The 10869-nt window shown below is 50.2% G+C and overlaps 3 protein-coding genes across 3 annotated transcripts; 2 read left to right on the top strand and 1 right to left on the bottom strand.

The window, feature by feature from the left end:
• Positions 1-699: 699 nt before the first annotated feature.
• Positions 700-4615, top strand: J7337_004047 (uncharacterized protein; the record flags this gene model as incomplete). Its single annotated transcript, XM_044821750.1, has 3 exons — positions 700-1302; positions 1350-3603; positions 3654-4615. 3 exons carry the CDS (start codon positions 700-702, stop codon positions 4613-4615), a joined length of 3819 nt encoding a protein of 1272 aa, XP_044683083.1.
• A 928-nt stretch (positions 4616-5543) lies between these two features.
• J7337_004046 (uncharacterized protein) lies at positions 5544-6556 on the top strand (the record flags this gene model as incomplete). The annotated part of the gene is made up of 3 exons (XM_044821749.1): positions 5544-5555; positions 5609-5692; positions 5744-6556. The coding sequence occupies 3 exons, from the start codon at positions 5544-5546 to the stop codon at positions 6554-6556; spliced, it is 909 nt and encodes a 302-aa protein (XP_044683082.1).
• A 180-nt stretch (positions 6557-6736) lies between these two features.
• On the bottom strand, positions 6737-8296 carry J7337_004045 (uncharacterized protein; the record flags this gene model as incomplete). Its single annotated transcript, XM_044821748.1, has 3 exons — positions 6737-7504; positions 7550-8011; positions 8075-8296. The coding sequence occupies 3 exons, from the start codon at positions 8294-8296 to the stop codon at positions 6737-6739; spliced, it is 1452 nt and encodes a 483-aa protein (XP_044683081.1).
• Positions 8297-10869: the final 2573 nt, after the last annotated feature.

Below are 10869 nucleotides of genomic sequence, written 5' to 3'. Positions count from 1 at the left end.
AAGGCAGGCAAAACTTACACAAAATTCTCACAATTGTTGCAAACTGTGGTTGATAAAAAGCCTAAAGATATCACCATATCGACCTACCTACCTACCAGCTACCTTACAGTGTACAAACCCCGCTTTCCCTTTTTAAAACCTCGCCTTCTCAAAAAGGACTGGTGCCCGCTGCCTCGGACAAGCTTCGCGTAAATTCTAGGTGTCTCCGTTAGCATAGGTAATCCCTGCACCAAGGAAAGGTGGCCTACTGCATCTCGTGGGGAGAGGCCGCGGTCTGGAGAAACTTCCACCTCACCCTCAACTTTGTCTATGACAATTCATCCCCAAACCTCAATCATCCTCTTTGAGTCCGTCGTATTTTCGGTTCACGGTCTCTAGCACAGCTCTGGTTCTCCCTTCTGGTTACCGGTTTCCATCGTCTGCTATCTCTTGCACAATGTTCTAGAGACAAGACTCGTTAATACATCTGATCATCCCTCCTCTGTCGAGCCTCACATTTTCTCAATACCTTTATTTGGCCGCAAGCTTCATTGCTCTCGTAGCCAATTGAACTCGGTGAGTATTTACTACGCAAAGCTCTTGAATAGCATTCCCAATTCGATTTTGATTGGCCCCTTTCTGACATCCAACATCAGTTCATCTGCCACCAATACCGACTCTAGCTAGCTACACCGTTCGAAACAACAAACCACGCTTAAAATGGCTTCCGAAGCTCCCGCCAACGAGCTCTCCGCTGCCCAGAAGCTCATGCAGAAGCACGCAGAGGCTCCTCATCATGTCACCGTCGAGGATGCACCTGATGAGGACCTTCCAATCCGTTCTCCTGCCGAGGCCTCTAGCTCCGCCGAAGCCCAGGCTCCAGCTCCCAAAGCAGCTCCCAAGCAGACCGCTGCTAAGACTCTCGATACTCAGTCTCATGAGCTGTTCCCCGAGCTCGGCGGGCCCAAGGGTAAGGCTGCCAATGTAGCGCCCATCTGGGGAGCTAAGACCGCGAACGGCGCCGCCTCTAACGGTGGCTCTCGTTCGTCTACTCCCGCCTCTGGTGCTGCTACCCCCAACAAGCCATCTATGTTCATCCCTGGCCGTAATGTCGAGTCTGTCACCCTGGATCCCCAGTACATCCTATCTCGTAGCCAGCTAAAGAGGCCCATCCCTGATATCATCAAGGATCTCAACCGCAAGTCTCGTGCCACCCTCTCGATGAACACCACCGCCAATGGCCGCTACAGGTTTGATGCTACTGGTCCCCAGGATGTCGCTCAACAGGCGATCAAGGATCTGGTCGGTCAGATTGGTACTCGAGTAAGTTTACGTGTCTCCTATTCATGAACTAAACTAATACTTGCTAGACTGCCATCAAAGTTCCTATTCCTCAGTCAGCCCGCGCCCACATCATAGGTAAGGGAGGATCCACGATCAAGGCTCTCCAGGAGAAGTCGGGTGCCAAGATTCAGCTCCCCAAAGTCGACGAAAGCAACCCTATCGATGAGGAGGATGACGATGCTACCATTGATGTGACGGTTGAGGGTAATGCCCTCTCTGCCGCTTCTGCTCGAGATGCGATCCTCAAGATTGCTGACGAACGGTCTGCCAATGTCCAGACTAAGGTTCGGGGCATTCCTGCTGCCTTCTATCCCTTCATCGCTGGCCAAGATAATGCATTTGCTCAAGCTCTTGAACAAGACAGTGGTGTGCAGGTTCGCATCCCTCCCCTGCAGGCATACTCCACGGGGCCCGCTGCTGTTACTGCCAACCCTGGTGAACGACCTATCTTCGCCCCTGCTGGCAACGACGATAGCCACATCCAGCTTGCTGGTGACCGAGCTGCAGTGCAAAAGGCTCGCGCCGAGATCGAGCGCCGAGTTGCCCAGCTCCACAGGGAACTTGCTGCCGAGCAGCTGTCTATCCAGCGTGGCCGCCACCAATTCATCGTGGGCGACCGAGGTGTTCCTGCTGAGCAGTTCTTTGCTGATACTGGCTGCTCCATTCTTCTTCCCACCGATGAAGATGATGACGTTATCACCGTCATTGGACCCGCTGACGAGGTTGCTTCTGGCCTGGAGAAGGCTATGGATCTTGCCATGGGCATGCAGATGTCCAACTTGGATATTGCTCGATTCCACCGCAACGCTCCAGGCGGCGCTGCTGCACATGCTAGCAACGTGACTCGATATCTCCGTCAACGCAAGGAGATCGAGCGCCTGGAAAAGATCTACAACACTCATATCAACACTCCCTTCTCAGAAGGAGGTGCACTTCCTTGGGAACTTTACTCACGCGAGGGTAAGAACGCCATTCGTGCCCAGTCTGAAATCACTGGCATCGTCAATGCCCAGCCTCCCTCTCGCATGAGCGCTATCCCCGTTGATCCTTTCTTCCACCAGCACCTTCGTAACAACATTTCTCGTCAAGTGAAGAATGACTATGGTGTCCAGGTTGTTGTTCCTGAGGCTTCAGAGGGCAATGTTCCTGTCCTTCTGGTGTTTGAAGGTCCTGATCCCGCCAATGGTCCTTATCAGCTGCCTAGCACTAAGCCCACAGATGCCGAGATTCGTGCCTTTAAGAAGGGACTCGAGGATGCCCAGAAACACATTCTTGAGCTGATCAACAAGCAGGAAGCTATCACTAGTGCCGAGCTCGATGTCCCTGCCAAATACCATGAAAGACTTAGACGTTTCATCAAGAAGGAGCAGGAATCTCGAAAGTCGGACCAGATTCCTGTCCGCGTCTCGAAGAATGGAACTCGTATCACCCTTAGAGGACCTGCTTCAGCTGTCGAGTCCCTTGCTGCCAAGTCCAATGCTTTTGTTGAGCAAGAGAAGGAGGACGAGAAGGAGCGAGGTTTCACCCTGTCTTTCGATTTCCCTCAGAAGTTTGCCAACCACCTAATTGGTAAGGGTGGCAGCAACATTCGTGAGCTTCGAGACCGTTTCGATGTTGAGATTCAAGTCCAAGATGGCAAGGTTGAGCTCAAGGGACCCAAGGCCAAGGCCGAGACTGCTCGCTCTTATATCCAGAGCCTCGCTCGTACACTGGCAGATGAGACAAGTCACACTCTGAAGATTGACCCCAAGTATCATAGGGAGTTAATTGGGGCCCAGGGAAGCCAGATCAACCGGCTGCAGACCCGTTATAAGGTTCATATTTTCTTCCCTCGATCTGCCAAGTCTGCAGACGATGAGCAGTCGAATGTCGATGCCGAAGAGGGTGCCAAACCTCGTCGACAGCAGGCTCCTGATGAGGTCATCATCCGAGGTCCCAAGAAGGGTGCTGACGAGGCTCGGGATGAGATCTTTTCTCTTCACAAGTATCTTGAAGAGCATTCGGCTACCGCCACTGTTGCTGTGCAGCAGAAGCAAGTCGGATCTCTGATTGGACAGGGTGGTTCCGCTCTAGATGAGCTTCGCCAAGTTACCGGTGCTCGCATCGATGTACCTCAAGACCGAGATACCGACATTGTCGAGATTCAGATCAAGGGTACCGCTTCACAGGTCGCCAAGGCTAAGAAGGTTCTTGAGGAGAAGCGAGCTGTCTTCGACGATACTGTAGTCCGAACCCTTGACGTTGATAAGAAGTACCACAAGGCTCTCATTGGAGCTGGCGGTAAGTTTATACCTTTTTATCTTTATTCACACCATAACTAATTGTTACAGGCTCCAACCTTCGCGACATTGTCGTCAAGGCCGGTGGCTCTGATGACCGACGAGAGCTTGCTCGCACCATTCAGTTCCCCAAGCAGGAGGCCGATGGAAATACTATCAAGATTGAGGGTCGCACTGATGTTGTGAACAAGATCGTTGAGCGTATTCAGGAGATTGTGGGTGAGCGTGAGAGCCAGGTCACTGAGATTGTGGATGTTCCTATTGAGAACCACCGTTCGCTCATTGGCCGTGGTGGTGATACAAAGCGCCAGCTCGAGTCCAAGTTCACCGTCTCTATCGACGTTCCCCGCCAAGGTGATGGCAAGACTGGCGTCAAGTTGACAGGCCGCCCTGAGAACGTGGCCAAGGCTAAGGAGCACATCCAAGGACTTGTTCAACAGCAACAGGGTGAGACCATCCAGGTCCCTCGCAACCTTCACCATTCCATTTCCAATGGTGGACAGTTCTTCCGCCAGCTTCGCAACAACTACTCGGTCACTGTTGACCATGCTGGCCAAGCCCTGCCTGCGAAGCCTGACTCTTCCACTCGCTCCAACGTCGGAGCACTCCCTCTGATCACTGACGACGACGATGCCACATCCGAGGCACACTCGTGGAAGGTCGTCCAGATTAATGCTGGTGACGATGGCGATTTCCCTTGGGTTCTGCGCGGTTCATCTGAGAACGTAGAGAAGGCAAAGGATGCCATTGCCAAGGCTCTTGAGCAGGCCAGGAAGAATGATGCTACAGGCTATCTGGTTCTCCCAGACCCTCGAACCTACCGACATGTCATTGGTCCCAACGGCTCCAAGGTCAACTCGATCAGAAAGGAGAGCAATTGCAAGATCCAGGTCCCTCGTGACCAGGCCAAAGACGAAGCCATTGAAATTATTGGAACCAAGGATGGAGTTGAAAAGGCTAAGAATCTGATTCTCGAAGCTGTGCGAGAGGGCAGCAGCAAGGCCCGGGAGTAATGATTGGGTTGATTTAGCCATTCCTGAACAAATTGCAATGGTATACGGAGTATTCATGGAGAGAATGGATATTCGCTGGGAAAAAGGGTAGTTACCAATTTAATAACAATCAAGAATAATGATGAGATGCCTTAACCTTTTCTCAGCTTACCTGACTGGACGTATTGTGAAGATGTAGTGATTGATGTACCACAGTCTCTTATTCGTTTTCGGATTGAGCTGTGACAGCATGGAAATTAAATATGCTACCTACCAGTATCACGTGAATTTCTTTCCACCCAACACCACAGTTAACATCTTAACATCTAACACACCACCCTCAACTCTTTATCGCATTGTGTTGGTATTCGTAGGATTGTCTTTGCCCACTGCGAATGCCATAACCCAAGAATTGAGCTGCATTCCATCTAGATGGGCTCACAATTGTCACCAGCGACAGCCCCCTGGGAGGGAGTCTCAGGTGAGGAGCAACTTTTTGTTCTGATCACAGGTGCCAATAGGTTTGCTCAATTGCTCCCGGCTTTAGGGAACGACAGCTAATACAGCTCAAGTGGTATCGGTCTCAGCATTGGAGAACGATTGATTGACGAATTCCTCGCTACACGGTCCTTGCGCTCCCACCTTATCCTCATCCCTACCACACGATCCAAATCCAAGTCCTTACAAACGATCAAAACCCTCCGCGATTACGCAAAAAAAGCCGCGCATTCTTCTACAGCACTACGTTCACGTGCCGGGAGTTCATATCGTTGGGAGGATACTGTTGCGCGGATCCATGTTCTGAGCTTGCAGCTTGACCTATGTGACTTGCGCGGGGTGTATTCTTTTGCAAATGCCCTGTTACGAGGCCCAGTCAGCAACCCTGAGGGGCTGCAAGGCGAATATCTACAAAACGTACGCATTCCCAGGCTGGATACTGTAGTATTCAATGCTGCGTATGGTGGGTGGTCAGGGGTCAATTATCCCAAAGCTGTATGGACTATCTTGACCCAGGGGTTGGTGCAGTCTGTTACTTGGCCAAACTTCAAGATGGCCCTCCCTACTGCTCTGCTGAACGAAAAGCGCAACTACAATTATGTAAGTCGGAGTCCCAGCAACTCAGGGATTTCACCCATTGACTGAATACAGCCTAAGGAACCTTTACTCGGCGAGGTGTTTACAGCGTGTGTTTTTGGTCATTATATATTGGCCCATGAACTTCTTCCACTACTTAGTCGGCGATCCGAATCCGAAACACCCGGCCGTCTGGTCTGGTCCAGCAGCCTTGAGGCCGTCGACAGTGTTCTCGATATGTCCGATTTCCAGTGCTTCAATGGTAAAGGCCCGTACGAATCCGCCAAGCGAGTCACCGACATCCTTTCCCTTACTGCAACTCTTCCAGCCGCCGTGCCATCTTCCAGCCGCTTCTTCACTCCCGACGACCCCAATGAGGCCCACGATAAACCCATTGGACCGCGCATGTATCTCACCCATCCGGGTATTGTTGCCAGCACCTTATTCCCAGTTCCCTGGTTTCTGATGTGGGCATATGAACTTGCTCTTCTGATCAGTCGCTGGATTGGTTCACCCTGGCACAACACAGACAGCTATACCGGTGCCAAATCCCCTGTTTGGATTGCGCTCCAAGAGCAATCTGCGCTTGATGAACTAGGTGCCGAGCGCGTCAAGTGGGGGAGCAGTTCCAACCGTCACATGCAGGTCGAAGTTAAGAAGACAGAAGTTGAAGGCTGGGGTTGGGAGGGCAAAGTCGAGGATGCGGCGGCGCTGGAAGCGGACACGGCTGTTGGTGTTTTCAAGAAGACCATCGGGCGAAAGAGAGGCGCTAAAGACGTGACCAAGGAGGATGTCGTGCGATTCGAGGAACTGGGCGCCGAATGCTGGGAAAGGATGGAGAACATGCGATACGAGTGGGAGACCATTCTTGGGGTTAGAAAAGCATAGAGGAAAGGATCCCATCCTGATTAATGGATCCGATCGGCGTTTAACTAAAAAGGAAATGGGTATATTGCGACAATGACAGGCATATATAAACGCCACAGAAGACGATAATATTAGTAGTTCCCAAAGTCATAGCTTGGGAAACCATACGTCAGGCCCATGTCGCATTCAGTTGAAATCCAATCACGCGTTAGTCGTTACAGTCGTGTCCGACGGGTTTTGTTCATCCGAGCGAACACGTCGAAGCATCGTCTTTTCTTTCCGACCAAAAAGCCCCAGACACAAAGGCAGGGGCATTACGGCAAGAGCCACAACTGCTTGGAAGATCAGGGCATTCTTCATGTTCTTCGGAGGGTTTGCGTCCTTATCGGCCACGAGCGCATCGCTAATGATGACGAAGATAGCGCCGAACAGCTGACCACCAGCCCAGGCCAAAGTTGAAGTGATTTCGGGGCTGAGTGGGTGACTGAGTTCGATAAGAAATTCGAGTACGATAGGAACCAACGAAAAGGAGGAGGCACCCAGAATGGCGAGGACTACGTAGGGACCAGCAATATCCCTTGTTTCAGGCATCCAGACGAAGACCAGGTAACTGACGCCAACGATGGGAACAAGGATCTTGAGAGTTAAGAGGAAACTCTTCGTGCGATCGATAATGGGTGACGAGATAGCGGAGGCGATGAGACCAACAACGATAAGCACGGCACCGCCGATACCAGCTTCGTCATCTGAAAAGCCATATGGCGAGAAGATCTGATTGAGAAGTGAAGAGATCGAGTTGAAGAAACCGACATATATAGAGAAGGGAACAAGGACCAGCCAGACCTCGAGAGAACGACTCAAAACCCCAAAGGATTCGCGGAGACTGAGTTTAGGGGTCTCAGCTGCTGGACCAACTGGCGAGGGAGGTTTGGCCGGAACGGCGAAGGCAGGCACGGCACAGACCGTTGACTAGAATCGTTAGATATGGAAACAAGAAATTTGAAGGGCACATACGATGATGGAGATGTAGAGGACCATGTTTGACACATCGCCAGCCTTTTTAACCATGAGTGGTGTAATTAGTTGTCCGAATGCTGCACCGAACGGGTTGGCCAGACTTGTCAGAGCTGTTGCAGCGACACGTCCACGGTTAGTGAACCACAAATCCGAGTATCGAGTTGGTGCTGCAAGAATAAAAGGCTGGGCAAAGCCAATGATAATCTCTCCGGCCATGGCATAGGCAATACTTCCACCACTAGACTTGGTAGAACCGGCGTATCGAATCCAATTACCAATGAGAATGAGAACGGCGGCTGTCATGAAGGCCAGCTTCGGACCCCGATGGAGGATGGCAATGCTGATGGGAAATACAGCCACGAATGCAAGGAAGAATGCAGTGCTAATCCAGTTGATGGTTGATTCGCGTACATCATAGTACTCGGCAGCCTGTGATGCTACTGGTGCAAAGGTCATCCACTATCGTTCTTCTGTCAGCATATGCATCTTATTCGATTGGTGGCGTGGGAACTCTAAACTTACATCCCACGACACAATAATATTCATCAGCGTAAGCTGGGCGAGACCAAACCAACGCCGTTTGTAGGTGCGATACTCCGTCGATACTCCTTGGCGAATGCTACCCTCCTCGGCCTCGACATCTGCCTCACCCTCACCTGTTGCTCTGCGCTCTTGAAGAGTGAAGTCCCTTGAGCCGAGCTTCTGCTTGCGCCAGAACCGGCCACCAACACCGTCGCTACTCATGATACTGAATGAACCAGGGAGTTGTCGTGATCACTTGGATTCTTGCGTAAGTGATTTCTGTCAAGACTTGAGGGTGGAGTTGAGAGGTTGCAACACTTGAGGAAATGCGTTTCTTTCGAACGATGATGCGTAACAGTGACAGGGATACACTGAGCAATGGCAGTGTCAGTCAGTGCCAGTGCCAGCGTTGGTTTCAAGAAGAGGCCCAGCGAGCAAGGACGTCTTCATGCACTGTCTGACTCTGGTGGCAGATATATGCAAGAGCAGAGCGTGATTCAGCCCTGATAGAAATGTAGGTAAGGATATTGAAGAAAAGGAGTTCGGGTGGAGAATTGACGACTCCCGCGCCGATGGTGTTTATCACCTCACTTGATTCAAAGTCGCCTCACTGTGATGTCGCTGTCCTCTGATCGAGTTCTTGGATTGTTGGTTCAACCTTGAACTTATTACTCGACGTTTACTGGGATCCACGCCTCGGCCGGACTTTATTAGGGGTACTTTGATTGATGGGTCGATCGGGGATTGAGCGAGGGTTTCAGCTTGGCGATCCTAGCGGGTTTATAGATGCATTGGAGCGGTTGAGCAATTGGGCGACAAGTAGTGGGCGAGCAATGGAGAGATAAAGATCTTATTCGATCTGGGGGAGGGGGGAAACGGTTTAATTGAATCTAATCTACCTTGGAAGGAGGACGCTGAAGCCAACGCAACTGCCATTGCCGTCAACCGGAATCTTGCCATCCACAAGTGGAAGTCCGTGTGGCACCTCTGCCATCACCTGCCTGCCCTACCTGCCTGCACCTTGAGTCCGTCCTTCACAGACATCCGCATCGAGGACAGCACGCGACGCTAACGCTAACGGCTTAACGCTAGGCCCTCTGATAGGTTGCTGCAGGTTCTACAGTCCAGGATCAGAAACGTCCTAGCTGCAACATCCATCTCAAACTTCAACCAACCGAGCGTAGATTACCTAGGTATTTACTAACTTGATATAGCACAGGCCGGTACCACCTTTATTCGTGTTGGTGATCTATCTGTAAAGAGGCAATATCTCCTTTTAGTGTTGATATCTAGGGACTATTGATGCTAGTTTTGTATGAGATGGAAGCTTTGACGTGCACATTATGCTTGCTGTGATCTAACAAAATACAGAGGCTTTTCAATTTTATGCACCTACGTACTAAGCATTCAACCTCCTCGTATCGCCATCTCGGACCCATCCTAACAAGTAATCTCAAGGCGAGCATAAGTAAGATCCAAGATCCAGGATCAGGTAAAGTTCCAATGCAACCACAGCATGCACCCTAACGAACCAAGCCAACCGAACGTTATTGCTTTTAACCGAGCTCTGTGTGTCTGCGGCGTTGCTACAAGGGATTGGTACGTATTGGCTTTCGAAGATCTTAACGAAAGTCAATTAAGAAGAAGAATCTAGCATCCCCAGGGTTTTAGTATATTTCTTCTAACCTTTTGTCGACCGTAACTAAATGTCAAAAGATTGATAATGGTCGTTGGCAGTAAATCGAAGGTCTCGTGATTTACGACTTAGATAAATGATCTGATTATTATCAAGAAGGACGGAAACTGTTATCAATGCATGGATAGAATTTGAAGAACCCTCTCGTACAGTACGCCACTAATAAGCGATGCAGGGTTTCTAATACCTCCAACTTTGTTCCAGGACCCTGTTTCCAGCACACTCCAATGCCTGCAATGCTCAAAACGATGAGCCAAAATGTGTCACTCTAACTGTGCCGTGTTCCGATATCCCACCAATCTATTCTTTTTCGTTCTGTTCGCACCGAGGTGTCACATGTACTATTTAACAAAAGAAGAAATAGAAGGTTTGGCGTTACGATATACCCATGCATTACGGAGTATCTACATAGGCAATAGTCTCTGCCATGGAGAGAGATATATCGGATATTATTCATAGTAGCACCGGCCTATTGTAAGCATAATGTTTAGATAGCATTCTCAAAGGAGGCTGTAACCACTACCTATCGTTTCTTTCTACAGAAGATTTGGAGGTTATGCCAACGAGAATCTTCCATAGCTATTTTCACGACAAGGACACACGCATACATCGTCACGGCCAGGCCATCCTGCATCTCATAGAGAATTTGGCCCAACAAGCAAGTCTTCAAGGCTTCTCGCCACACCGCACAATGGCTAGCAGTGAAACCAAACATGGGGACAAACTAGTCCATCTTGGTTACCAGAATAGCTGCTGTGCGACGTCGACCTCTGAATGATAATAAGCTCTAGCAGTTGGACATGCACAATCCTTGTTGGGTCAGGTAGGTGCAAAAGTCAATCAATGGTCTAGGTATAGTGTGCAAGAAATCTATTCAGGCGTTTGAGCGTATGGTACAGAGAGCCGCAATCAGATAAACCTCTGGACGCTTGACATCCAACTGAAGAGCAATCGTACAAGGAGATAGCCCTCATGAGAGAGCAGGATTGCTTCGTTCCGGCTCTAGGCATCTTTTCGACGAATATGTAGCCATTCCGTCGTGGTGGGAACCGACAACCCAGTGATATTGATACTTTATTTGAGCTGAGTCCAGAGCTTG

Source organism: Fusarium musae, chromosome 3, assembly GCF_019915245.1.
Source record: "Fusarium musae strain F31 chromosome 3, whole genome shotgun sequence".
Taxonomy (NCBI): domain Eukaryota; kingdom Fungi; phylum Ascomycota; class Sordariomycetes; order Hypocreales; family Nectriaceae; genus Fusarium; species Fusarium musae.
Note: the sequence above shows the minus strand (reverse complement) of the source record. Positions and strands in the feature narration are given on the sequence as shown.